General features: G+C 49.1%; 1 protein-coding gene across 4 annotated transcripts in view; it reads right to left on the reverse strand.

Annotated features, from left to right (window-relative positions):
• Window positions 1-1058: 1058 nt before the first annotated feature.
• The window catches only part of TM9SF4 (transmembrane 9 superfamily member 4), a 48551-nt gene continuing 22002 nt past the window's right edge, over window positions 1059-27607 (reverse strand). The window contains exons 3-18 of one of the 4 annotated variants that reach the window (XM_033094854.1): window positions 24314-24413; window positions 19461-19629; window positions 19235-19364; window positions 18357-18480; window positions 16999-17117; window positions 16791-16902; window positions 15381-15451; window positions 13679-13811; window positions 12553-12634; window positions 12384-12459; window positions 10538-10621; window positions 8709-8884; window positions 8124-8187; window positions 6831-6950; window positions 6150-6239; window positions 1059-3036 (exon numbers count right to left, since the gene is read on the reverse strand). In XM_033094854.1, the coding sequence (XP_032950745.1) occupies window positions 2887-3036; window positions 6150-6239; window positions 6831-6950; window positions 8124-8187; window positions 8709-8884; window positions 10538-10621; window positions 12384-12459; window positions 12553-12634; window positions 13679-13811; window positions 15381-15451; window positions 16791-16902; window positions 16999-17117; window positions 18357-18480; window positions 19235-19364; window positions 19461-19629; window positions 24314-24413 (1800 nt within the window). In that variant the 3' untranslated portion in view covers window positions 1059-2886. The other 3 variants (XM_033094856.1, XM_033094857.1, XM_033094855.1) reach the window with 3 other exon arrangements.

Here is a 27607-nt window from a genome sequence, read left to right on the forward strand (position 1 = left end):
ACTTTAACAACACTATCAACCAACCTGACATGACTGACATTTACCGAGTACTCCACCCCGCAAACAGCAGAATACGAATTCTTTTCAAGTATACAAGGAACATTTAACAAGACAGACCATATTTTGGGCCATAAAACAAGTCTCAACAAATTTTAGTCTCTGCCCACAATAGAATTAAATTAGAAATCAGTAACACAGGATCTTTGAAAAAAATTCCCCAATATTTGCAGACTAAATACATGAATCAAAAAAGAAATCAACATGAATCAAAAAAGAAATCAAATGGATATTAAAAGTATTTTGAACTAAGCGACAATGAAAACACAACATATCAGAATTTGTGGGATACTGCTAAAGCAGTACTTAGGAAGAAATTTATAGCACTGAACTCCTATATTAGAAAAAATAAAGGCTTCAAATAAATGAACTAAGCTTCCACCTTAAGAAACTATTAGAATAAATTAACAGGCTTAGAGTTGGAGAGGGTGGGGTATCATAGACAACTGTTAGTTTTGTTGCTTTGTATCCCTTACCGTGGGAAATCGTTCTTGCCTCATTATTCATTCCATGTGATTCTGCAACGTATAGTAGCCAATACCCTGAGAGTACACAACCTGTAATAGTACTCTGTCACCCTGGATACAGTGACTGGTCCAAGGAGTCAAACACTAATCCACGCTGGGCCCATCAGAGACTTTTCCTGGGATTTATCTATATTAAATATACTGAAGTAGGGAAGGCGACGTCTCACTGTTTCCTCCAGGCTTCCCTCACTGGCTAATGTCAGCCTAGAGCAATGTGTGCCATGCCCACCCCACCTCCCCCAATAGGGAAGGAGACCTTGACAATGGGACAGAATGGGCCAGGGAGGAGCACAGTGGAGGAAGGCGGAATCCTAAGGCCCTTGGATCTATCCAGACCTGAAGACAAACCACTCCTTTTCTTGGTGACTTATGAGCCAATCAGTTCCCCTTGGGGAAACCACTCGGTTCAACCCATTTGGGGAAGTTGCCTCACCTCAGACCCCTAAGCCTTGCAAGAGATTCAAGAGACATGACAACAGGACAATGGCATATTTATTTACAATTGGACCAAAAAAGGCATACAGGCATTTTTTTTAATTAAAAATAATAATGATGATGATTAAAAAAGTCAGAAAAATCGATGCTGTTTAAACACTTTATAAGTTCATTTTCCTACTCGCCCCAAAAGACAATCTCCTAGGGGAAAAAATCCAAGATCTGAATAAACAAAAGACTCCATTATCATTCTCTTACTGCTTGGGTTCCCTTTTCTCCAACTGATTCTTGGTGGCCGCCGCTTGGCACTGCAGAGTTACTGTGACGCAAGGTTGGGAAGTTCACTGGTTTGATTGGTAGAGGTGGTAAAGACTGTTGGAAGAATCTGGAAAGGGGGAGGGGGTAGAATGTGTTCCTAGCTTAACCAGCATCCTGAGCTTTGTCTGTGGTGGGATTCCCCAAGGAGCTGGAACAAAGGTGAGAGGCTGTTCCTTAAACCCTAATCCCAGGGTAGGTTTGGTCTCTTGCAATTTAAGAGCAAGTGTTTGTGACATGCACAGGGTGGGCAGGAGGTTGGCCCCAAGAGTGGGTACTGATGGTGGAGCCAAGCCTGCCATGTTAGCTCCCTTTTTCTAACTTGGGAAGACGGGGCTCCTTGTCTATTCCTGGGAAACGGGGAAGGAATGACAGAACTTGCCTTCCATCTCCCTTCTCACCAGCAATTTTCTGGGTGTTCCCCATAGGAGGCAAGAACTCAGATGGGAGGGGGAGAGGAAGGAGGGGATGGGTCTAGCTAAAAGAGCTGTGCACGAGCACTGCGGCTGGGGGATGTCAGGGAGGGAATGCCTCTCCCCAGCCACTTAAAGGAAGGGATCTGAGGTTTCCAGACCTTGTTCTGCCCTAGAAGTGGGAAAGGGGGGTTTCGCCACCAGCACACTTTGCAAACAGCAGCAACCCCCCGAGGAAAAGGCTGGGGAGCAATCCTGAGGGGTGAGACCCTCAGCCCAGACAGACACGTAGACACTGGCTTGGCTCTGGAAATACCTGGCCTCGGATCCAGGGCTTCTTGGCACAAAAACAGTTCACTGCATGTCTCTCCTCTGGTCCAGCAAACTCCTGCTGCTCTGAGCAGGGGTGAGTCCTGCTGTCCTGGGGCACTTGCCTCCAGTGCATCCACGGGATTTCCTTGTAGCAACCGAGATTTGGGCTTGCTTCTGGTGACAAGAAACCTGGGGGCCTGGCTGGAAGCCCTGCCTCGAGCAGCCCAGGGAGGAGGCTGGGAGGACAGAAGAGGGAGGGAAAGGGCTGGCAGAGGCTAGTTGGCACTGAGAATGCGTGTCTGGACCAGAGTGTGCTTTTCACGGCATCAATGGTGAGGGCAGGCGGTGAGAGGCTCGGAAATCTCACTGAAGCCCCAGAAGGCTCGGCGTTTCCTTTTCCAGTTAGTCGTGGGGTGGCCAACAGCCCTGAGGAACTGAGGTGGAGACAGTGACCAAAACCCAGTGTCTCGGTGGACTTGTCCACGCTGGATCCATTTGTTAAAAAAAACTAAGGAAAAAACTCCAAATGAAAAATAAACTTGGGTAAACAGGTCCGAGAGTTCCTGCTAGAGGGAACTTTCTTAGCACTGAAGAGAAAACAACGCACAAAAACCTCATCCCTCATGGAACTGGAATATGATGAAGAAAAATGTAAGATTTATCTATAGGCCCTCCCGCCCCCCACGCTGCCCCAGGATCCAGGAACACTGTGCCAGGAGTTACATTCCAAACGAGCAGGAGTTATTTTATTTTGCGTGCCTGCAGTTCTCCACGCAGGGTGGCTTCCTGTCCATGGACGGAGTGGGCCTGGCCAGGGTCCACCCCCATCAGTCTATCTTCACAGCAGCATAAATCTTGCGGACAAACATGTAGGCTGCATAGAAGCCGATGGTGCCCGTGAGGAGCCAGAAGGACAGGACCATGAGGGCCGTGTAGCCAAAGTAGAGGAGAGAGGGGATGAATTCGACGATGTCCAGCTGGGGCACGAGCGGGGGAGAGAAGAGGGGTGGATGCTTAGTGCCAGCCTGCCATGCCAACTGGGCCCCCGCCCCACCTCCTCACTGATCTGGTGGTGAAGCTGAAGCCTGGCTGGGGCAGGGGCGTGCTCCTGGTGAGCAGTGAGCGGCCGGTGGGGCCCACAGCCACGGCGAACCTTCATCAGTATGAGGGCCTGCGCATTGCCTTGGATTCTCACGACCACCACGGTAGGTTATTAGCCCACGTTACAGATGGGGGAGGGGGTTTAAACAATACCCACAGTTAGATGGCTAGGAAGCAGAAGGAACTGGGACCTGGGGCGAGAGGGCTAGGAGTTCCAGGCTAACTCCACTGACCCAGGCCATTGCTGGCAGGGGTAGGAGTCTTCTGGGGGAAAGGACTAGGACCCTGGGAGGCAGGTGTGACCTCAGGGGCCAGGGCCGGAATGCAGTAGGTAGGCATGGCCATAGCTGCCACTTCTTCACCCTCCACAGTCCCCAGAAAGTACAGTAACATTCCTGGATGGCTGGGGCATCCACCAAGGAGCAGGGGGATGAGAGAGGCATCACGGTTTCCGGCTCAAGGACCAGAGAGTCGCCACCTGCCGGCCCCAGCCTAGTCTTCTCCTCCTGGGAGCGCCTGTCTCTTCTGTTAACTCACACGGATGTTATCGGGGAGCATGTGGGACTCGTCTGCAGAGTTCAGAGGCCGGGGCAGGGAGGCCAGGACTCCGGGTTTGGTGGTGCTTGTTGGGCCAAGTAGCGCTCATCTAGAACCTTGGCACTAAGCACATGAAAGCCGAGTGGGGCCTGTTCCAGGGCTCACGGGCAGACACACGGTCACAAAATGCCAGGGGCCCAGAAGGAAAACAATAAAGGTCACTGTTTTGAGACCTTCTCCCTAAGGTCAAACATTTTCAACAAGGGGGTAAAGGCCATGTTTTCAGGCTCAACCCCCATCTCTCCTTCTATAAGCTTTCTCATGGCTGGAGATGGGGTGAGGGAGATGGGAGCTGGGGGTCGGGGACAGGGCAGTGGTAAATCGGGTGGTAAAACCCAGAAAGAGACGAAGCAAAAGGCAGTGCTAGAAAGGCCCTTTGAGTTCAGCGAGGCCAAAGCCATCATTTTACAGCCAAGGCTCAGGCTGGAGGAGGAAGGTTTTAGAACAGAGGAGAATGGGGCAGAGGGAGGAAGGACAGGAGGCTTTCATGTGACTCCAAGGGAGCGGGTGAGGGCTGTGGTTTTCTTTGCCCAACGCTGTCTCATGTCTTCCTTCTGCCCAGTGTCTTGGGGTACCCATTCCCGACTTTGTGGTCCTGTTGGGGCTGTCAGTCCTCGTACAAAACCTAAGCTCGTCAGTCGGAGTATGGGACCTGAGGCACAGTGAGGGACGGCATGTAACCAGGGCCAGTAAGAGTCTTCCCTGGGATTGATAATATGGTGGTAGAAGAAAGACGTTCTTTTAGCTCCAGGGCTACAAAACTGAAAAGACAAGACTCGAGGGCTGCCGCTGGCCATCTTTCCACTTTGTGGAAAAATCCTGCCAGCAAAGAAATCACACACAGAACTGAGGCGTGGACACAGAGCCCTGACATCGTTTGGGATGATGGATCTAACCATGCCTGAAGCCCCTATATCAATCAATATATTCTCTTTTGGCTTAAGCCATTCGGAACTGGCTTTTGGTCACTTCCCACTCAAAAGAGTTCTGATTAATAAGGGCTATAGAGGAGGGAAATTAGATTTGTTCTGGATGACTTCAGGAATACCAGTCTGATGATGGAAGTTACAGGGCGGGAGATTCAGTTCAGTGTGAATCCAGGAAGAACTTGATAATACCAGGAGCTATCCAAAGAGAGAGCGGGCGTGTCAGGAGGGAGCGTCTTCTGTTGCTGATGTGCTAGAGCAGGGGTCAGCAAACTCTAAAGGGCCAAGTCATAAATAGTTTAGGTTTTACAGGCCTTACGGCCTCTGTTGAAACTAAACTCTGCCACTGTGAAAACATAGACGATATGTAAAAGAAGTGGCATGGCTGTGTTCCAATAAAACTTTATTTACAAAACCAGGCCTGCTGGCCCCATGGATTACAGTTTGCTGACCCCTGAGCTAGATGATCACTTGTTGGAATCACTGGAAAAGAGGGGCACTGTCAGCAAATTGGAAACGGGTGGATCCTGCACTAAATGATCCCTTTAGTCCTTTCCAATCTGACATTTTGGGGAAAGAACCTTCCAAGTTTCAACCAACTGACTTATGACCCTAGTTTGGGAATACACCCTGGTTGCAAGCAGAGGACTGCTTGCTTTTGGGTTTTGGAGACCCCAAGGACAGCGGGTGAGAGCGAGTCTTCAGTGCTAGCCTCGGAGCTGAAGGGTCCACCAGAGCGCCCCAGACTCCTTCCTCTCAGTGGACATGGTTTGTGTCATGCATGAACCTACCAGAACTCTGTGGGGATGCCACTCTTTGGGACAACAGGCTCTGTGAATGTTCCTGAGTCAGGTGAGCCAGGCTCCCTTCAGTCACCCACACTTGCCCTATGTGGCTCTCACAGCACGACGCTCCAATACGCAGGCAAAGCCCTGGCCTGGCCGTCCTTATTGTGAAGGACCAAACGGTACTTGAATGAAGAAAGGAAGGAAGCCGCCAGAGATAGGATGCCTGAGGTCCTGCATTTGGGTACTAAAGGCTATTTCAGCATCTTCTGCTTTTGTCTTTATTAACTCTTCTCATTTACCTTCTTTATTCTTTCATGTTATCTTTCCCCCCTAGCTTCTTGTGGTGAATATTGTATTATCAGTCTCTCTTATTTCCTATTAAAAGCACTGTAAGGTGATATATTTCCTTTAAGTACTCCTTGGCTCCATGTCACAGGTTTTGTATGTAATATTCTCACTGTTACATATTCTGAAGGCTTTTGTCTCCCAAACGTATAGGACACAGATGCTCTCTTTCCTAAAAAGATACATGTTCTAGAGAAGAAACAGTTCTATACTGGCATTGATCCTCCCCATTCTTGGTGGGAAAGTAAGATTCAAACACTTGAGTTTTTCCCCAGCACCCTCCCCTTCACCATCCTTTCCTGAAAGGGCTAAGGGGCTCCCTCACGTAGGTACCTTGTTAACAAAATAAAAGATGGCATAGACCAGGACGTAGAACGCAGATCCCCCGGAGACTAGGAAATTCCTCCACCACCAGCGGTAATCCTGAGGAGGAAACAGAACGGTCACGTGTCTCCAGGAAGAACCTCTTCCCCAAGTTTCACAGTTGCCCGAGGGGTTAAAGGCTCTGGGTAAGAACAGTAATATTTGGGGGGACGGGAATGTTTTATATCTTGACTGTGATGGTAGTTTTGCAGTTGTATGTTTTTAAAAACTCAGAATTGTAGACTAAAGAGGGTGAACTTTACTATTCAATTTTTAAAAATCAACAACAAAACAATTTTTAAAAATCAGCAACAACAACAAAACAGTAATAACTAACATTTTATTCTAAGCGCTATCTGTGAAGCAGCTCAGTTTCATCGTTGTAGCAGCCCTGAGTGAGATCCTACTGTTGTCCCTGTCACATGAGGAAGGCACCGAGAGGATAAGCGACTGCCAACCAGAGCCACTAATGGAGCAGCCAGAGGAATAAACGGAGGCTCCACAGAGAGGTTAAGCAAGGTACTTGCCTAAGACCATGTGGCTAGAAAGGGGGTACATGGGAATCGCATGGGAAACGCAGACAGCCTCACTGACCCACGGACTACTGGATCCAGCTCCCCACCCCAACTCCTGGCCCCAGCCCCTCCTCACCTCTGCACACAGCTGGAAGTACACCATGACAATGCTGATCTGCGAGCAGGACACCACCAGGATGATGAAGACGAGGAACAGGAAGCCAAAGAGGTAATAGAACTGATTCTCCCAGATTGCCTGTGGACACACCGTAGCTGGCGGTCAGCTAGCCTGCCTCTACCCAGTGCCCTTCCCCTGGCACACCTGGCGTGTTCTCTGGACGCCAGCCTCAGTCAGGACTAGCATACCACCTGTCAGCAGGGCAGCAATGGAGACACCATCATGCCATCAAGGCCTGTGGGCCTGGCATACGGCTGTGATGGCCCCTCCTCCCTGAGCACAGGGTGAGCCAGGCTGTTCTTAGGGAGACAAGGCTGACCCTGCAATGAGTGGGCTCCAGCCTGAAAATCCTACCCCCAAAATTACACAGCAGCCACCACCACTTAGGGGCAGCTTACCACGTGCAAGGCAAGCTACATGCTTCATGGACATCTCCACATGTGAACCTATGAAAATATGGACTTCTACAGCTGAGGAAGTCAAGGCGCAGAGGCTGGTGATTGGTGCAGGGCCACACAAAGAGAATGAGGTGGCCTCTGTGGGAAAGCAGCCAACCCATCCTCTGACCCTCGTCCTAGGCAGGGCTGGGTGGGTGAGGGGATCTCAGCAAGGAGGGGCTGGACCACTCTAGAGCAGTGGATACTGCCCAGCATTTACTGATGCAAAGCGCTCTCTGTGCTGGGCACCGAGCTAGGTCAGCTACAATGAGATGGCTGTCAAGTGCCCTACTGTCAACTTTCCTCTTGGCACGCCTGGGACAGGAGCCGTCGTCCTCACAACCACAGCTACAATTTAACAGCACATCCCACATGCTAAGCATGGTGCTTTTCACAGACATTATCCCATTCCAGCCTCACAGGGATCCTGAGAATCCCCCACTTTCCTGAGAACTTTGAGTAACTCAGGTAAAGATGTGTAGGACCCCGGGAATCAAAGCAAATGCAACAACGATATTCATAGTGGTGGTGACTGACTGCAGCATCACTGGGGCAGCTTCTTTTGACTGAGCCCTGCCCACACACCAGCCCCTGTACACATGCCACATCTCATTTAACCCTCCAAGCTGTCCTGAGAGGCAAGACTATTACCCCACGTCAGGGTGAAGCCTGGGGGCTCCGAGAGGTTAAATGGCCTCTTACTGCCTGAAACTTCACCGGCAGTAAGAGGCCGAGCATCTCAGTGGAGAGACCAGGCCAGCGGGAGTGAAGGCTGTGTGTGTGGAGGGGGCGGGGCGCAGGCAGCAGTACTCACGCTGAAGATGAAGAAAAGCTCGATGAACATGGCACCAAAGGGCAGGATCCCAGCCATGAGAATGCTGCGGCAGGACGGGAAGGTTAGCACTGCGAGGAGACCCGGCCACCGGAAGCCCCTGACTCCTTCCCGGCCAGCCCGACTGAGAGTGTTTCCAGGGTGTGGTGGCCCTAATTCTTTCGGCATGCTTTTGTACCACTATAGCCTCTTGAGAGGTAGGCAGGGTGGGCATCGTCTCTCCGTTTTATAGATGAGGAAACTGAGGTACAGAGGGGTGGCGTGACTTGCCTGAGGTCCAAAGGATGGTCTTCACCTGTCTCACTGCACCCTCCACCCCTCCCCTGTCCTGGTTCCTAGGCCGACACCAAGTCTGGCTACACGTGGTCGTCTTTGCCTTGGAGTGAAGCTAAGCTTTCATGAAGTCCGCTACAGCGGCTGAGCTGCAGAACAGCTGTCACAGCATCCTGGGGGGCGGGGGAGGTGGGGGCGCGGGGGGTGGGGTACCTTCTTCCACGTCATCCTAAGGAGATAGCTCAGGGCAGTGTTGGCCTCACCCACTCCACAAGGCCCCTGCTGGAGACTCACCCCACAAATCGGTTCATGTACCACCGCTGCTCAGGGATCTGCCGGGGAATCTGGTTGGTTCGCACAGGGTTGTCATACGGCTGCTTGCGGAAGCCGAAGTAGTAGCCCAGGTAGACGAGGGGCAGGGAGATCCCGAACCACATGCACAGCAGGGCCACCATGGTGGGGAAGGGCACCTGCGAGCACAGCACCATGAGGCCCCACGTGGTCCTGACGCCAGGCTGGGGGCTGTGCAGCAGGGACGGGGACCTTCTGGGCTCACCATGGCCACCATGGGGAAGGGAGGGCCTACAGACACACCCCCACAGGTCCCCTGGCTGGAGCTCCCCAGCCCTGGAGCTGACCCCAGCCCTAGGGAAGAGTGGTGTGCAGATGGTGGACCATGTGGGCTGAGAAGATGGACCCACGGCATCCCAGGGCTTGTCGTCCAAGGAGGAATGGGGAAAGAACAGAGACGAAGGGAAGTGAGAACAATGAAGGGGAGATGAAGAGGCCAGAATGAAGGGAAATTACACGTGGTACGTTCAGTGAAGAAACAAAGGGAAAAAACAAAACTGCACAAATAGTGTGTTCCTCATTTTGTTAAAATAAAACCCCACAATATACTACAAAGTAAATGAAGCAGGTTATAAAACCGTATGTCTAGAACTCCATTTTAATAAAAACACCCCAATATTTATATGTATAAGTGTCTAGAAAGGCCTATGCCAGAAAGGTAACAAACAGTACTTCCTCAGCTGGGATATGGGGGATTGGAACTGATTTTTCATTTTCTTCTTCATCTTCTTCTCTAAAGTATTACGTTTTTGTAAGAATCACACAAGGAAGAAATAAATTAATATATGTCAAGTGTATAGAACAGGACTTATTTAAAAGTAAGTATCATATAAACATTTGCTATTATTATTTCATAATTTTTAAATCACATCATTTGATTTTAAATAAATCAAAAAAAAAAAAGAAAAAGAAAAAAGAACACATAGTAAAGATCATATAGTATTTATCTCTGGGCGGTTGGATTATGGGTTATTTCTAACTTCTTCTTTAACTTCTCTGTACTTTCCAAAATTTCTACAAGGAGTGTTTGTAATGAGAAGTTAGTAATTGGGAGAAAAATGTTGAAAGAGAGAAGGAATACAGGTATAAAGAGGAAGTGAGAGGAAGAGCATGATTCTGTGTTTCCTGAGGGCGGCTTCCAGGACTGCTGGAAAGAACCCCATCCTCCAGGAACCGAGACTAGAAGCCTCCCCCAAAACCTTTAGGGGGCACCTGCAGGTGGAGAGGCAGCGGCTCTGCCCACTGTGGCTGGGATGGCAAAGGCCTGCCTCACTTCTGCCGCAGTCCTGCTAATCGATCAAGACCCCCTCTCCCTACCACCAATGAGTTCACAATTCTACTCTGAGTCCTGGGCAGCTGTCAGCAATGACGGGCTGGCAGGGTCCCGCTCTGAGGACAGGACAACCTGCAAGGGCTGGTGCCGAGGGGCACGGCCATTTGGGGGAGAGCCTTGTTTTGGGATACTGAGCTAACAAATTCACACCAAGCAGCTTTCCCTTGGTTGAGACCAAGGGAAATTCCCCAGTTGGCCCCTGGCCTGTGGAAACCTCCCTATAGAGAAGTGAGCTTTGGCCAGCTGTCTGAAAGAGCCCACAGGAAGGTCAGGGCACAGGCAGATGGGTGGGCCGGGCTGGGGAAACCCCAGCTAGCCCTCAGCCCTTAGGGCTTGGAACAGAACTTGGGGACTCAGAAAAGGGAAGGGAATGGCAGGAAGTGACCTGCAGGAGCGGGCTGAGCGCAGCTGGCCCTCTCTCACTGGGGAGGGCGCTTACCGCTCCTGATGAGTGCTTTCCCCAGATGAAGCAGTTCAGTACAAAGCAGAGGCCGAAAACCACGCCAGGGTACAACGTCGCTGTCTGGAAGCAGGAGAAGACGGGTTGGGGGGCTGCATCTGGGAGCTCCCACCACTCTCAGTGGAGCTCCCACCACTCTCAGTGGAGCCCCCAGACTAGAAGTTCTCAACCCCGCCTTGTTCTCCAGGACCCAGCTGAACGATCATTACCCCGAAAAAGCATTCCCTGACCCCCAGACTAGGCAGGCCCCCTGTTCTCTAGCCTCTGAGATCCCTGAACTGCCCCTTCCTCCCTTCCCAGGCAGAGCACCAGGCCTCCGGTTGAGCCTCTTACCGCTTGGCTGCCTGAACGTCCAGGAGGGTCACTGACCACAATGCCTGATGCCCTCTGCAATCTGCCATTCAACCTCAGCTGCCAGTGTCACCTTTGGTCCACAGCCCTCCAACCCACCAACCGGTCACCACTCCAGCATGTCCCTGTCCCTGGGCCTTTATGTAGGCAGTCAACACCTCAGGGTCTCGGCCTCCTGAGTGTTAATGTTGTACCAAGGGCTTTTCACGCTCAGGCTCTTTCCACCCACACAACCAGAGGCAGCTCAAATGTCATTTCCTCCCTTCCTGCTTTACTCTGCCGTGCAGCAGCAATTCCTCGTCTGCCTTCCTAGCTAAAATGTATGGACTAGACACTGTGCTAGATCCCAGGGGTAAGAAAAGGAACAAAGTTCCAGGGAGGAAGACAGACCCATAAAGGGGGAATACCATACACGGTGCACCTTGTAGGCACAAGGCTCTGTCCAGGCTCCTCTGGGCACCAAGGAGGACATAGAATGGGGGCAAAGGGGGCTTCTAGAGGAGTGATGCTGGGCTAACAAGACCTAAAGGATGAGGCAAGGAGAGTGTGGGGTGGCGTGCCCAGGCAGAGAGGGTGGCAGAGGCTGGAGGAGAGAAGACGGGTTGGATGCCCACACGGCTGCGGGCTGTAGTAAATGCCCACCTGTGGAGGGAGGCAGAGCACCAGGGAAGGGTCAGAAGCTTGCAGGGAGGCGAGGGGGGCCAAGGACAGTCAAGGGTCCAGGTGAGAAGCAAAGATGCCTAAACCTGAGCAAGAGTCCTGGGAATGGAGATGGGAGGAAATTCATGGACTACTTGGCAGGAACACCGTCAACACTTGATATCTGAGAGGAGGTGGGGCATGAGGGAGTACAAGGAGCAAAGGAAGCTACCCGGGAGTCTGGTTTGGGGGCCGCCAGATACAAGGAGTGGGTTTTGGTATGGGACCGGCTGAGGGAGATCCTGGAGGGTATCTGGTGGGAGACTTCACCAGAGGAGGAGAAGGTGGGTTTTACACCTCTAGAGATTGCACACAGTGGCGTGAGAAAAATGCTTATGCGTCAAGAATTCTGGAACCTTTTTTGATCCTTCTAGAATAATCACCATCACTGCTCTTCCATACTAAGGGCTTACTATATGCCAAGGGTGTGGCAGCCAGAGCTGAAACAGTCTGAGCTCCCCGCCCCCCAGGCTTTCAATAGCTGTGAGAACAGAATTCAGAATAATAAATCCTGTTATTCTGAATCCATTTCTTCTCTTGCTTGACACATCAGACAATGTAGGCTAAAAATCCCCTAAACTCAATCCCCTCATTTTATGGATGTGGCAAGGCCCTAAAAGGTGCCACCGCAGCTGTGGGTACGCGCCCAGCATCTCTGACCCTGGGGTGTGCCCCTCCCGCAAGGCCCCCTAGGGCCTGCCTACTTCCCCTGAGGAGCCCAGGAAGAAGCTTCTCAGCACCCCACCCCCACTGGGAGGAGGTTGAGGATACTTACACAGAAGGCTCCTTTCTTCCACCGATGGCCTTTCAGAGTGCGGTACAGACGGCCAGCGGAAAATCCACCAAACACCCTGTGGGAAATGGCAGGGATCCACACCAAGGGGCCTGTTAGCTGGAGCACAGGGGCCTGTGCCAGCCCCTGGAGCCCGCTCAGACACACTTACCCCATGAACATGAAGAGGAAGCAGGCGGTGGTCATGAGAGCTCCCCGGCTGGAGGGCGACAGCATCCCAAGCATGGCGACAACTGGAGAAGGGAGGGAGGAGAGTGTCACAGGGGCTCATGGCCAGGGCCCTAGCCCCCATCCCAGGTCGGCCGCCGTTCCTGGGCAGCGGGGCAGGATGAGGCTCCTTCTCCCTCGCAACAGCATACTCCCTTCCACTCGACAGGAGAAGACGGGGGCTTAGCTGGCGTTCAGAGGGGCGCAGCAGCCGCTGGGCCTCGGCTGGCTGCATCTTAACTGCAGGTCCCAGCCCACGGAGCACTTGTAACCGACCAGACACTGCGCTGAGAGCACTATGAATACCAGCTCACGGAATCTGCCTCATCAACCCTGCGAGGTGGAGGTTAGTTTCCCCATTTCTTAGGTAGCAAAACTGAGGCTCAGAGGTTAAATAACTTGTCCAAGGTGACAAAGCTTGGAGGCGGAGATGAGGCTGAGATACAAATTTAGGCAGACTGGTTGCTAAGAGTTTGGATCTTAAAAGTTCACATCACAAGAAAAATAAAATTGCAGCTATTAATATGTGAGGTGATGGACGTTAACTAAACTTGTGATCATTTCACAATATATACACACATCAAATTATGCTGTACACCTTAAATACAATGTTGTACATCAATTAAAAGATGGTTGAAATGGTAAAAAAAAAAAAATTTAGGCAGATTGACTTTAGAACTGTCTGTAACTACTGCATATTAGTTTCGATTTTTTGGGGGGTGATGGGTGGGGGGTGTTTCCATTGATCTGATTCCAGTCCTAATACTGGTGCTGACTTGGGTGAGTCACTTAATGCCTGACTGCAAAGGAGGCCAACCTCCCAGCACTGATGCGTGGCTTCACTGATGGAGTGGACATGCGGCTACGTACAGTGCTAGAAAGCTCCGAGGAGGATCAAATCTTCAGGGCCTGGGGCTGAGAGGACCCAGCCCTTCTGCGGGGATGGACGGCTCCGTGTGGCCCAGGGATACTGACGTATGCACCCTTCTTTAGGGAGGGAAGCCCACCCTTCTCAGGCCCAGGCGGCCCTGGTGACAGCGTCCCACACCTGGCCCGCCAGGCCCACTCACAGATGACGATGAGGATCATACAGAAGAGCTGAATGCCGGAGCCCAGCAGGGAGCTGAGGATCATGGGATACTGGGGGGGCCTGAAGACATCACCATGCACCAGCTTCCACCCAGACTCTTCCATGGTGTCTTCCTGCAACAAAGGGCCAGAAAGTGAGACTGCTTCTTCGGCTCTGGAGAAGGTAGCTCCTGTAGGGACCACCCCCAAGGACCCACTCTGACTAGGGCTAAAGGGCCCTCAGGTGTCAACTAGCTCCGCTCTGACACAGGAGTGTAAGTGACAAGACAAAGTGCTTCCCTGACAACTGTCACATGGGACAAGGAGGGCACAAACATGAGGCTTACAGCTACACAAAGGGAAAATCTCTTCCCCAAATTCCACAAATCTAATGCATGGAAAAATAATGCAAACATTAACATACTAAAATGTTAACTGTGATAGTTTCTGGGCTGTGAGACTTAGAAGCAATTTATTTTTATAATGATTATAAAAGTAATATGTACTCTTACTTGTATAATAAAAAAAGTAAAAAATTTTTTGGGGTATGGTATGATATTCAAATGAACAAAAAGTGATAAATGTTTACTGTAGAAACATTTTTAAAAATCTAGAAGACTGAACAGCAAAAGATATAAAACTCATAAATACTCAAAGATTAAAAAACCCCAAAAAGATCTGGAAAATGATTTATACACTTAATACCACTGTTTTGATGTACTTCCTTTAGTACTTTATGTATGTATATTATATAATTTCTAAACAATGAAATTGGGATCATACTATATTTTCGGCATACTTATAATTTTCAGTTGACGTTTGATCATGAACATTTCCTCATGCCAATAAATACTCTTTGCAATTACCATTTTAATGTCTGTATACTTTTTCATTGTACAGCTATACATAATATAACCAATCCATCATTATGGAATATTAGGCTATATCCAGTTTACTTAAATTATGAATAAAGCTGCAATAAATATTTCTAGACCAAGTCTTCATGTTTTTGATGCTTTCCTTAGGAAAATTCTAGAAGAATTACTAGGATCAAAACAAGTTAACTATTTTACAATATGTACTGTATGATATGTACTGTCAATTAATTACTTTTCAGGAAATACCCATTTACACTGGCATGGGTGGCACAGGAAGGGGCTTAGCTCATGTTAACCTTGCTAACAATCAGTACTATATGAAAAAAAAAAGTCTGTTCATTTGAAGGCCCAAAACTGTCTTGTCATGATTGTCTGAATCTGCAATTTTGGGGGTTATCTCTAAAGTAAAAGCAGTTTTTTTACATGTTTACTAGTCATGCATAGTTTTTTATCTGTAAATTTTTTGTTCATTATCACATTACAGATTTTTTAAAAACATTGTATACCAATTCTTTTATCATCTTTTTTGAAGTGTGTTGCAAATGTTGTTTTGCCATTTCACTTTTCTTTTCATTTATATATTCTGACATACAGGACAGTTTTTAAATTTTTAATGTCAAATGCATCACGTTTTCTTTCTGTGATTTCTTTCGCCGCTTTTATGCTTAGGAAAGAGAAAGGCTCTTCCCATCCTTTTGGGTCATAAACTCTTTTTGCCCGTTTTCAGTATTGTGAGGTTTCCTCTATAAATGGTAACACACACAAGCACGACAGCCGCAACGCCCTTCCTCTCCCAGCCCACCCCGCCCTCGCCAAGACCTCGTACAATGTCATCCTCCTTGTTGTAGTTGGCGATGTCCTTCCGGAGGGTCCGAATGATAATCATACTCAGGATACCTGAAACACAGGAGAGGAGGCCATCAGCACTGCCAAACAAGTCTCCTGCGGTGGTGCGCTGAGTGACAGCTGGCGTGTGTGGCTTCCTCCAGTGAGAACTGGCCACGCAGCCACCTCAGGTCCTCTTCGGGGCAGAGCTGCAGCCCAGCTACTTGGGGAGGCGCACACAGAGGGCCAACCTCCAGGCAGGGGGAGGAAAGAGCTGCTGGGAGGGGTGTAGGCAGCCATAGGCCATTGCTTTGTATTCCAGGGAGAATGGCACCCCAGCTGCTCCACGGCTGGGTCCTACCAGCTTCTCAGCTTCTCTGGCCTCATCTCCTCCCACTCACCCCTGCCTGGTTCTTTGCTGCTTCTCTTATCAGTTCACGGCCGCATCTCTCTCACCTCCCTGCCATGACCCAGGCTAGTCCCTTTGCCCGGAATGCCCCATTCTGCCCCAACTGACTCCTACACACGTTTCAAGTGTCACTATGGGCATCTTTGCCTTTCAACACCCCAAACAGTGCAAAGGCCCCCTGTCCCGTACTTCCATAGCCCCCCCGTTTATCTCTTCAGGCAGCACAGTGTACTGGTTAAGACAATGGGTTGTATGACCTTGAGCTAGCTTAACGTTTTCAGGCTTAGCTCATGGGACTTCAAGAACTGAGATGCTTGTAAAGTGTTTATTAGCACAGCAGCTGGGCCCTGGGTTAAATATTTAATAAACAGTAGCCAGCATTATCCTTCCTTCTCATATGACATTGAAACCAGCAGTTTCTTTCTACCTCTGCCCACCACCCTGTCCCCTCACCACCCTCTCGCTATCCGGTTTCTCACCAGGCTTGTCCCACTGCAGGGCCGTGGCCCTTGCTGGACCACTTTTTCCCTGGGCCTCAGAATGGTGTGGCTCCTCCTATTTTAGAGAGGTCTTCTAAAGCCTTCACCCTTTCCTCAAAGGCTGTGTATTTGGTCACCTTGTTTATCTGCTTCATAGCACTGATCACTCCACTACTGTCTCTCTCTCACCACCAGAATATAGACTCTGTGAGGGCGGAGACCGGGCTGGGTTTGCTCGCCCCCATATCTCCAGATGTGACACGGTGCCTGCACAGAGTGCATGACAATAAAGTCTTGCTGACAGAACATGTGCATGAGATGTACCCGTCTCCCCAGGGAGCTCTCCAGTGTAGGGACCAAATCTTGTTCACCTGTATGCCTGACACCCAGCACAGAGACCTGCGCCGTTTTTGGCCCACACTTGGCCCCGAGAACACCCTAGAAGTCCCCCTTAAGTGATGAGATGCCGCAGCCCCTTACCCTCACCCCGTCCTCTCCACCGTACAATCCACAGACCACTCACCTGACAGGAAGAAGACCACCACGACCGAGTTAATGATGGAAAACCAGTGGATCTGCACATCACTCATGGTCAGGTAAGTGTCCCAGCGAGAGGCCCATTTGATGTCACTTTCCTGATGGGGGGAGGAGCACTGAGAGTCAGGCTTCTGCTGGACAACGCCTGCCCAGATCAGGACCTCCTCCCGTCGTGAGCATCAGCCCCTTCTCACCTCCCAGTGTACAGAGTAGGTGAAATACAGCTGATTCTCCTTGGTGGGGTCAATTTCTTGGGGCGAGGAGTTGGTACCCTCAGGCAGGGTGCACGAACTCTTCTCATCTGCTTTGAGGTCTGTGAAAGACAGAGACTCAGTCTGTTCCTGTGGGGCCAGTGTCAACATCCAAAGGCTGTTCTGTGGGGTACCCTCAGAAGCTGCCTGAGGGGGCGGCAGGCTGAGTGGAGGCCTGGAGAAGAGCTGGCAATAATAGTTTTAAAATTGCCCTCCCAAGTCCTTACCTTCCAAAGGGCCCTAGCGGCTAGTGTGTGTGTGTGGGGGGGGAGGAGGGGTGTGAATCCTTCATTTAATCGATCAATCTTCCTTCACTCCATTCAAACCTTCACTTACTCATTCAGTCAGTCCCATTCAGTGAGCAAAACAACATGGATTCATTCTGTCATGTTGATTCATGTAGCCTCCCACGTTCTGGCCCTTGAGTCATTCACTCACTCAGGTGTTTTCTTCATTCATTTACTCATTTTGTTCATCCTGTTATCTATTCAACCAACAAACATACCATACGCACCTACTATGTGCCAGGTACTGTGTTGGACATAAAATGATGAGAAAAGGACACAAAGTCTCTAACCTCAAAGAACCAGTGGGGGAGAGATGATGTGAAAATAATCACATAATAAGCATAAAGCTGTGCTCGTGACACTCACGGGAGAGGCAGTGGGGGCTGTGACAGAACAGGATGTTCTATATGAGACTTCTGTGTATGATTTTGTTTGAAAACTAGATTCCAGAGCTTAAAAACAAACCAAACCAACAATAACAACAACCCCCAGAAACCCACCACCACTGTGGACCAACGGCCAGGCCTCCTGAGTTAAAGCTCGCCCTGTGGGAAGCAAGTGCTGACAGGGGAGGTGAAACTGGCCCAGGTCTGCTCACCCTAGGCCGATTTTAGTCTATGCCAATCACTCACATGGAAGAAGAGAAACGGAACCCGGCTGCCAAAGGCTCTGTCTGTACACTGCCCCTTGTTCTTCCACCCAGGGGGAGCGGCTGGGTCTTGTATGAGGCCCAGCCCAGCCCCAAGTTGCTGTTTGGTCTCAGCCAAGTCACCGAGCTCTTTGAGCCTCTGGTTACTCATCTATCAGAGGTGATAAGGTGCCGACCCAGGGCACAGCAGATGTCAGCTCTCCCTTCCCCCCCTTCTCTAACGGGAATGCAGTGACCCTACCTGAGCTGGGCCCGTGTCCCACACCGGGGCCCATCAGCCATTTCAGGAAACAGCGTGAGGAGACCCCGGCGGTGCAAGTCCAGGCCCCCCAGCCCTGTCCCGCTGGCCGCACCTCCCCACTCACCCTCCAGCCTGATGCTCTGGGGAATCACCTCGAAGCGGACGACACGGTATGTGTGCTCCTGGTCTTCTTCCACGTCCTCCCGGTGGTAATAAAGGATGAACGAGAGGTGATTGTGCAGGTAGATCTAAAACACAGCAACAGAGAGAACAAAATAACTTGTCGCTAAGAAACGACCAGGAAATCACGCAGGGAGACCATTCTAGGTCTGAGGTCCTGCCCTTCGTCCAACGGGCCCAGCTGCCCCAACATGCCAAACACTATGCTCATAGCTCTGCCCTGGACAGAAGCCCTCCCGCGCTCCCTGGGGCTTCCTAGGGAAAAGCCCCAATCCCTTAGCCTGGCATTCAAGGCCTTCTGTCAGTGACTGTCACCATCTTCTCAGACACATTCACTCACCTGGTCTCCCCGAGCGCCTGCCGGCCACCCCACTCAGCTCAAGCCTACCTAGTTTTCAAGGCACATCCCCTCCATGACAACCTGAATGAACAATGAACTCTCTCTGAATTCCTCTGGCATTGACCTCGAGCTACTGGGACTTAAGTAAGATCCAGGGTCTTACACTGTCAGTTCTCTCCAATTATGACAGAAGCTATTTGAGGTCAGGGACTGTGCCTTAAAAAAATGTTTTTGTCCTTAGATTTTTTTTTTTTTGACGAGGGAGGTTAATCTTATAAACATGGAATTTGAGTTTCCGGGGATTGTGTCTTCCACCTCCTGTGTGGCACCTGCCAGAGCCTTGCCCAGGGGCACTGAGAGGAATGAGCTTCGGCCAGCCTCACCTCTTCTGGTCTAAGCCTAGAGCTCAAATGTCTCCCCTTCTCCGCGGCCCCACGTGCTCACGGCTCCCGCAGCCCTTTGAGCACACAAAGACACTCTACCTTGTTGACATCCGTGAAGCCAAGCCGGTAGCCATGTTCAAACTGCACATCTTTTTCCTTCTTCTTGTCATCGCCGTCACGGTTGGAGTAGAGCTCCAGCCGGGTGGCCACAGGCAGGTTGTCGGCAATGCTGGAAACCCAAGGCCCGCTCAGTCGCTCTGGACCCCCTCTCCCGTCAGCGCCCTCCCCATGTGAACAGGCTGGCAGGGAGCAGAGGGCGACTTACAGGTGGACGTAGTAGTCCTCCATGACCCGCTCAGCCACGAGCCGGCTCTGGTCCACGGTCAGGGTCACTGGCTTGTTGGACTGGCTACACAGAACCTCACACTTCTTTTCACTGTTCATGAGAACCTGGAAAGGGGTGTTGACAATCCGGTCCCCTCTCAGCACCTCTCCTGCCGTAAGAGAGACAGATGGAACTCAGAGCTTCGGCCCTGAGGTTGCTGAGGTCAGCGGAGCCACGGAGACCCAGGGCTGACTTGCAGGGCCCTCAGCAGTTCTGCAGCCAATGCTCAACACCACCTGTTCGGGCTCAGCTTGCCCCTCTGACTCCCACCCATCACCCTCTTCTTCTCATGTGTGCTTTAGCACCACCAGACTCTTCAGATCTCATCAAACATGCCTTTTCACTGCACCCCTCTGGGCCTCAGGCCATTTCCTTTACCCTGGAGTGCCATTCCCTGCCCCAGGTTCCTGGGACTGCGCACACTTCCAGCTCAGCTTTTTTGTCACCCCTGGGGAAGCCCTTTCCGACCTTTTCAGGATAGCACTCATCACTCCCTCCTCCGATTTCCCTCTGCACCTAGGCAGCATCATACAGTGGTGAAGAGAGAGGGCTGCCGGCTACAGAACACTGGCTCTGCCACTTACTCACTTAGCAGTCTTCGTATGTCATTTAACCACATGGAACCTCAATTTCCTCATCTGTTAAATGGGAACAATAATAGTACCCACCTCACAGGGTTATAGTGAGAAATAAAGCACCAGGCACAGAGTAGGCAAGCAATAAATATTAGTTTCAGCAGCAGCATCACCTCTGCACCTTTTCTTACGTCAGTGGTCACCTTGTACAGTATTGATCTATTAAGTTCCTGCCTCCCTACCTGACTATGAGCCCTTTAAAGGCAGACAATGTTTCCTATTTATTGCTATGTCTTCAGATCCTGATTCAGGCGGGGAGGAAAGTGGGGTAAACTCCAACACCTGCGATTTTTAGCCATAGCATCTTTTGATTTAATGAACTGGCATACCCCTTGTATGACTGCCTCAGAGTAAACTGCTGCCAGATGTCATGCTAACAGGCACCAAGCGGTTAGGGCCTGTCAACTAAACCCCGTGGTGCTTTCATTCTGAGCTACTGTGGCAATTCTACTGTGATGATAGGAAACGGGCAAGCTGAAGGAGACTGACCAAAGCCAATGGGCACAACTAATGCCTGCACACTCAACTGGTCTAACATTTGCCTACCAGTGTGGTCCTACTTCGTGTAATACTCTCTGCCTAGTCACTTATTCTCTCATTCATTCATTCCCAGACACATACTGGGTACTGGCTATGTGCTGAGTGCTCTAAAGACATAATGTTGAAGAGACATACTCACGGAGCTTATGGTCTAATAGGAAGACAGACTTTGATTAAATAATCAGGGTAATGAGAACATATTGTATAACAAGAGGCACTTGCTCTAGACATGGGGGAATGGGTCTAGGAAAGCGTCTCTGAGGAAGTGATGCTTGAAATGAGCTGTAAAGGAAGAGACGCGTTAACTAGGTAAAGAGATAGGGGAAGAATATGCTAGATGGAAGGAACAGTATGTGCCAAGGACCCTTGAGAGTGGGGGAAGCATGGTAAATTGAGAGGCCTGTGTGGTTGCAAAGCAGTGAGCAAGGGGGAGAGTGACCTGGGGCGAGCTGGTGAGCGAGCTCTCAGGGGGCCTGCAGGCCACACTGAAGTCTGAACTTTACCCAGAGAGTGACTAAAGCCAATGAAGGGTTTTGAACAAAGGTAGAGGAAGACGTTATCTGATTCCGGTTAGAGAAAGACGGCTCTGGATGTTTTGTGAAGAAAACATAGGAGATGCAAGGAACTGGCTGGGGGTGATGGCAGTGAGTCACGCAAGTGAGTGACGATGGTGGCTGGACGAGAGGGTGAGATGAGGGTGGCAATGAGTACACAGATTCAGGAGCTCCTGAGGAGGTGAAATCTAGGGACCTGGTGCTGACTGATAAACAGATGAGTGAAGGGTGGTGCAGACTAGGAAGACGGAGGTTTCTATAAGCAGGTTCTAGGTGGGAAAACAGGAAGAGAAGCAAACTGAGAGCGAAGGCATGTTTCTCTGTTTGTCAAGTTTGACTTGATAGGTCAAGTAGGCAGGCAGATATCCAGTTATAAGGCTCAGAAGAGCGGTCCAGGCTGTTGACGGAACTGTGAGTTAGTTGTTGGTATAGAGATGGTAAGTAGCAGGGCCACAAGCTGTACCACTGTGGGGGGACCACGCAGCTGTGCAAAGAAGCAGTCCTGGCAAGTGTGGATGAGGCCAACTAGGAGAGGGGGCGGATGAAGAGGGGCCTGGATGAAGGCTTCTTCCCCCACTTTCCTGTCTTAGAAGCCTAGTAATACAGGTGAGTCTGCAAAACCCAGGGGTGGACTGGCCAGTGGGGACCAAGGCCACCAAGGAGACACCTGCACGGTCCACTGCTGGAATGATTCGGGTCATCCTCTACCATTTACAGGTAACAATACTGAAAGCCAGACAGGAACAGTGACTTGCTCACCGTCCTAAGAGGAGACTGTGGCAGTGCTAACCCCCGGGCTTTCCTCTACACCATGCCCTACTGTCCACTTCTCTTCAGGTCAACAAGGAGCTCACTTGAGAGGAAGAACACACAGACAGAGCAGGGCTCTAGTGCAGGTATCACTTCTTGATAATTACAAATTCAATGTAAACCGAGAAAGAGGACATACTGGTCTGAAACAGCTCATTTCGAATGTGGAAGTGTTCCTTTAAGTTTTTCAAGCTGGGAGCAGGTAGCCAGCCAGGCCTAACGAGCAACAGGCTATGGATGTGGACCCTCTAAGAGAGGGTCCAGCACGTCTGCCACAGACGCTCCGACACACACACCATGGGATGAATCTCCGTCAGTGTGAGAACCCTGAGCCCAGCTCTCACACAGCCCAGTCGAGCCTTTCTGGAGAAGGCAGTCTGACAACAGGAAGAACCTGGCTCTGGAATTAAAAAACTTGGGCTAATAAGTCAATTTCTCCACCTACTGGCCACGGGCCCCCGAGCAAGTCTTTGAAACCCTTGAAGCTGCTGCTCCCTCTCCTACGAAACAGGGTGATCATATTTGGTTTTGCAGAGTTACTATAAGAATCACCTAAGATAATGTACAGAATGAAGTGCTTACGGGACTAAACTCTGGAGCCAGAGTTCCCGGGTCCTGCCACTTACTAGGTGAGTGACCTGGGTCAAGTGACTTCACCTCCTTGTGTCTCAATAGGAGCAGCTAACTCATAGGGCTGTTGCGAGAACGAACTCAGTCAAAGCACAGCAGTGCTTAGAGGAGTGCCGGCTCACAGGGAGAGCCCCGTATTAATGGTGACGACGATGATAATGTCGCAAGGCTTACCGTCCAAATGGATCAAGGCTGTTTCTGCTCCACTCACTAGGACACTAACATTTACTGCATGTCTACTGTGTGTCAGGCTCTTGGTCAGAGAGGACTGTAAGATATGATCCCTATGTTCACAGAGCCCCTAGGCCATGAAGACAGGCACTACGCAAAGACAGGAGAGACAATATGGCAGGATAACTTTTGTACATGGAAGTTTCCATTTCTATGAGGCAAGAACATTCCCCAGCTTCATTACTACGTGGCAGAGGCTCAGAGAGGTTAAGGTCACCCAGTATCACACTGCAGCGTGCCCAAACACAGAGCCTTAGACTGCCAACGGATCCATACCAGCTCACAGCGGAAGGGAGGGGCTGCTGTGAGGGGCCTGGTGTCAGGAGGCCTGGACGACCCAGGTGCTCAGGCTTCCCAGGCAGAGAGGCCAGGTGGCTGGAGCAGGCGTGGTGTGGAGAGAAAAGAAGAGTGGGGGGGCTAGCCCAGGCCCTGAGATCAATCTGTTTAATAGAACAAGGCAAGACTCAGAGACAGGTGGTGCTGCCCACTTTTGGTTAAACTGGTCCCAGGCCTGCCTCCAGCTGATCTGGGACACCCAATACCTGGCAGTAGATATACTTGTCAGCTAGGGGTTCTGGAAACACCTGAGCCATGGGTAGCCCCAACAGAGAAGGCAGTCCTTTCAGAGGCCTGCTCAAGAACCAGTTCTCTCCTTTCTCCTTCCTAAAGGTTAAGAGAAGAGTTAAGTCTCTTAAGTTCCTCGAAGACAGGGAGAACGTCTTTCCACGTTTTTATCTCCAGGACTTAACACTGAGACAGGCACCAAGTAAGTACTAACAGTTGTGTCCTGCCTCCAAATGTCTTTTCCTTTAATTCTGAAATTCTGCTAAATGGAGAATTATTTGAAGTAGAATAAGATGGCTGCTAAGTATGGAACACTTGTGCCAGACACGGCCCTGGCAGCTTCACACATTATTTGAAGCGAGTCTTACACAGCTTAGCAAGAATTATGGTGATGTCTCCACTTTCTTCAGGGCCAGAGGGGATCACTCATTCTTTTAATTAAAAGCAGAGCAGGTTACATAAGCTATGAGAGAGAAAGGTATGATACCTAGAAATCAAGGGAGAGCCGGTCTGAGCAGTAAGTAGCCAACGGCTCCAGGTCGGAAGCCTGACTATGTGGATTCCAGCCTAGCTTAGTTGCGAATTAATAGCATAACCAGAGGCAAGTCACTTAACCTGTAAAATGGGAATGAAAACAGCAGCTACCTCTCTAAATGGCTGTTATGAGGATTAAATAAATAAGCTAATACGTATGTAACTATGCAGAACAGGGTCCAGCACACAGTGAGTGCTACATAAGGGTTAACTGCTATTATCATTATGGAAAGATCTGGATTCCCAATGGATTCCCCTTGGGACAGGTTGACAGCAGTGAGAGAGAAGAACTTACCCAGATTCTCTGCCTTGTAGGTTATTTTGCTGGGCTGGCAGAAGGGCAGTGAGTAGTACTCATAAGGTAGCTGGGTTCGCGAGCTGGTGAGCTTCACAGCCTAGTGGGAGAAGAGAGGCCGTTCGTTATTCCTCAGTCCAGACACTAAGATGACTGACTGTCTCAGTAATTTTCCCTGGTACCCACATATCTTAGGTATACTTGGTACTATGATCTAAGAGGCAAAAGAACTGCAGCAGATACAACGGTAGGATACCATGTTCTCCACTGGCCACATTTCGGAATTACTTCACTTTTCATCAGTTTTAGACTACATTACAGATTTAGTTTAAAATCACTACAAATTTAATAGGTGATGAGAGTCTTCAACATGCTGATATCCTTTGACCCTATAATTTTGCTTCCGGGCATCTTTCCTGAGGAAATAACTCTAAATGAGGAAAAGCCTTTAGGAACAAAGAGGTTTACTCCTTACTTATAACCACAGTGGTGTTCTGCCTCCAGGTCTCCGAGCCCTCTCCTGCCTCAGGCTTTGACCTGCTGCTCCTCTCTGCCGGACTCCATGCATATCTGGCTCCTTTTCACATGTAGGTCTCAGCTGAAGTCCCCTAACCCGTGAGTCCTTCCCTAATCATCTTACATAGAAGGATTCTCCCATCATTCTCTTTTTCAACGTAACACTTGTAGTTACCTTCATAGCATGTCTAATAAATGTTAATTATTTTATTTAGCTGTTTTTTTAATTTACCTTCCTCAAATAAAATTTACGATTTAAGCTTCATGAGGGCAAGAACCATGTGTGTATTGATCACCTCTGTAACCCCAGTCCTATTGAGCTAGGCACATATAATGAGCTGGTAGGTGCTCATTAAATGTTTGATGAATGACAGAAGAGAGGAAAAATGAAAAAACAAACAAACAAAAACAACTAAAAGCCCTTACAATGGGAAACTGGTCAATCAATCATGATATATTTATTAAACTGAATATTACGCAACCATTAAAAATGAGGTTTAAGAATGAAGGAAAATGTTTAGGAAATGATACAAGCACACAGAATGTAGCTCTGGAAACAGTGAAAATCATAGATAACCCCAAAACCACAGATAAATCAGAACCAATCAACATGTTGCAAAAAATAAAGTTAAACTTAAATGTAACTAAAATTATCTTTGCTATTTAGGAACTATCAGCCACTACTTATACACCATCTAAATGTAAATAATGTTTAGAATCCAGGTCTACAAGCCTTACTTAAAACTCATTTTGGAATTAAAATTTTTTCAGATTTTAAAAGGGTGGTGTGATGTAATATACATTGATTTTATAATACCCCCCATATTGGTTTTATAACACCCTCCAGGCTGGATCTGGAGTAGTACTCCATATCCAATGACTATTCATACAAGGAAATACACAAATATTTGTACTAAATGGGATAAATAAAGTCAATGAACAGTCCCCTGTCAGTTCCAGTCAGGCCTTGCCTACAAGCTTAGGAAAAGTTTGGGTTTCAGAGCTTTTTAGATGTCAGGCTGAGGACCTCTATCAGCATTTCATGAATTGCTTGAGGCAAAACAGCCAAAAAGTGATTGTCTGTTATAACAGCCTGCCTGTTATTTTGTGCTTCTTAGTATTCTCTTTCTGGACAATCCAAAAAGAATCCATATTACAAAGAGACCAAGTCCTGCCTTTATATGCCCTCCCACTCTTCTCTCTTTCCACCTAAGGTGTCTGTTCTCCTATGCCCAGCTTGGCAGGACTGGAAGCCAGCGCCACCCGTCCTCTCTATGCCACAAGCTTTGCTCTGGACGGGACTCTCTGTAGAGGCACTGGGAGGAAGGGTACTGTCGTGCTGAAGAGACGGGGCTCTGAACTCACTCTCAGGCTAACCAGGTGATCTTGGTCAAGTGGTTTCACCTCCCTGAGCCTCAGTTTCCTTATCTGTAAAATGTACAGTAAATCTGTAAAACATACAGTATCTGCCCCAGAACATTCCTGGGGCGGGGGTGGGGGGGGCGGGAGGGGATCCTGAGCTAAGCCATGCATAAAGCCTGGCATGTAAATAACCCTCGATAAATGTTATTGTAATTATTATGCCTGAAAGTTACAAGTCTGACTTCCAAGGAAGACACTCACAATAAGGCAACACATGTAATGCTGCACTTACAGTATGCCTCCCTTACTGAAGTTTCGCTTTCCGTGTTTCAATTACCCACGGTCAACTGTGGTCCGAAAATATTAAACAGAAAATTCCAGAAATAAACAATTCACAGGTTTTAAACTGCAGGCCATTCTGAACAGTGTGAAATCTCAACACCGTCTCACTCATCCTGACGTGAATTACCCCTTTGTTTAGCGTATCCACACTGTATACCCTACCTGCCCGTTAGTTATCAGACCAACTGTAGGCCTATCAGTGTTATGTTCAAGTCACCTTTATTTTACTTAATAATGCCCAAAGCGCAAGAGTATAGTGCTGCTGGCAATTTGGACATGCCAAAGAGGAGCCGTAAAGTATATGTATGTGTATATAGAAAAAAAACGTAGTGTGTGTATATATGTATATATATATGTATGTGTGTATATATATATATATATATATACACATACATATATATATATATATATATATAGGGGCTGGTACTATCCATGGTTTTAGGCATCCTCTGGGGGTCTTGGAATGTATCCCCACAGATAAGAATGTATCCCACAGTACTCCATACTGTGTCGTTCGAAATGCAGACACCTTCTAATAGTCATTCATCAGACATACGTATCCACCCTGCCAGGCAATGTTCTAGGAGATGGTGATACAGCAGTGAAAAGGACAGGTAAGATCTCTGCCCTTTTGGAACTTGGCTCATGGCAATTTCATTTTTTCACTAGTGTATTTTTTAAATGTTTAATCTCTAAACGGGTTAACGCCCCTGGATAATCAGAAGTTGCTTGTAATTGATGCCCCAAATGAGTATGATGTGTAACAATTTGAAATTTTGCTAACACTTAAAATTTGGTGGCAAACAAAGGGACTTGTACATGAGAGGATGTCATGTGGATAGCCCTTTGCGATTTGCTTGTCTTCTGCTTCTCCTTGTGAAGACTGGATGCTCAGGACAGAATACAAACTTTATGTTCATGCAATCTCACTGCTTTGTTTTTGCACAGACCTGTAAAGACGTGGTTCACATCAACATGGTAATGAAGCAAGAAATGTACATTTATTTTAGGAGCAGAATTTATTTTCATCGCTTTATAAGTTTTGCTAGCCCTTTTTACAGAATCACTAAAGAT

Source organism: Rhinolophus ferrumequinum, chromosome 23 (assembly GCF_004115265.2).
Source record: "Rhinolophus ferrumequinum isolate MPI-CBG mRhiFer1 chromosome 23, mRhiFer1_v1.p, whole genome shotgun sequence".
NCBI lineage: Eukaryota > Metazoa > Chordata > Mammalia > Chiroptera > Rhinolophidae > Rhinolophus > Rhinolophus ferrumequinum.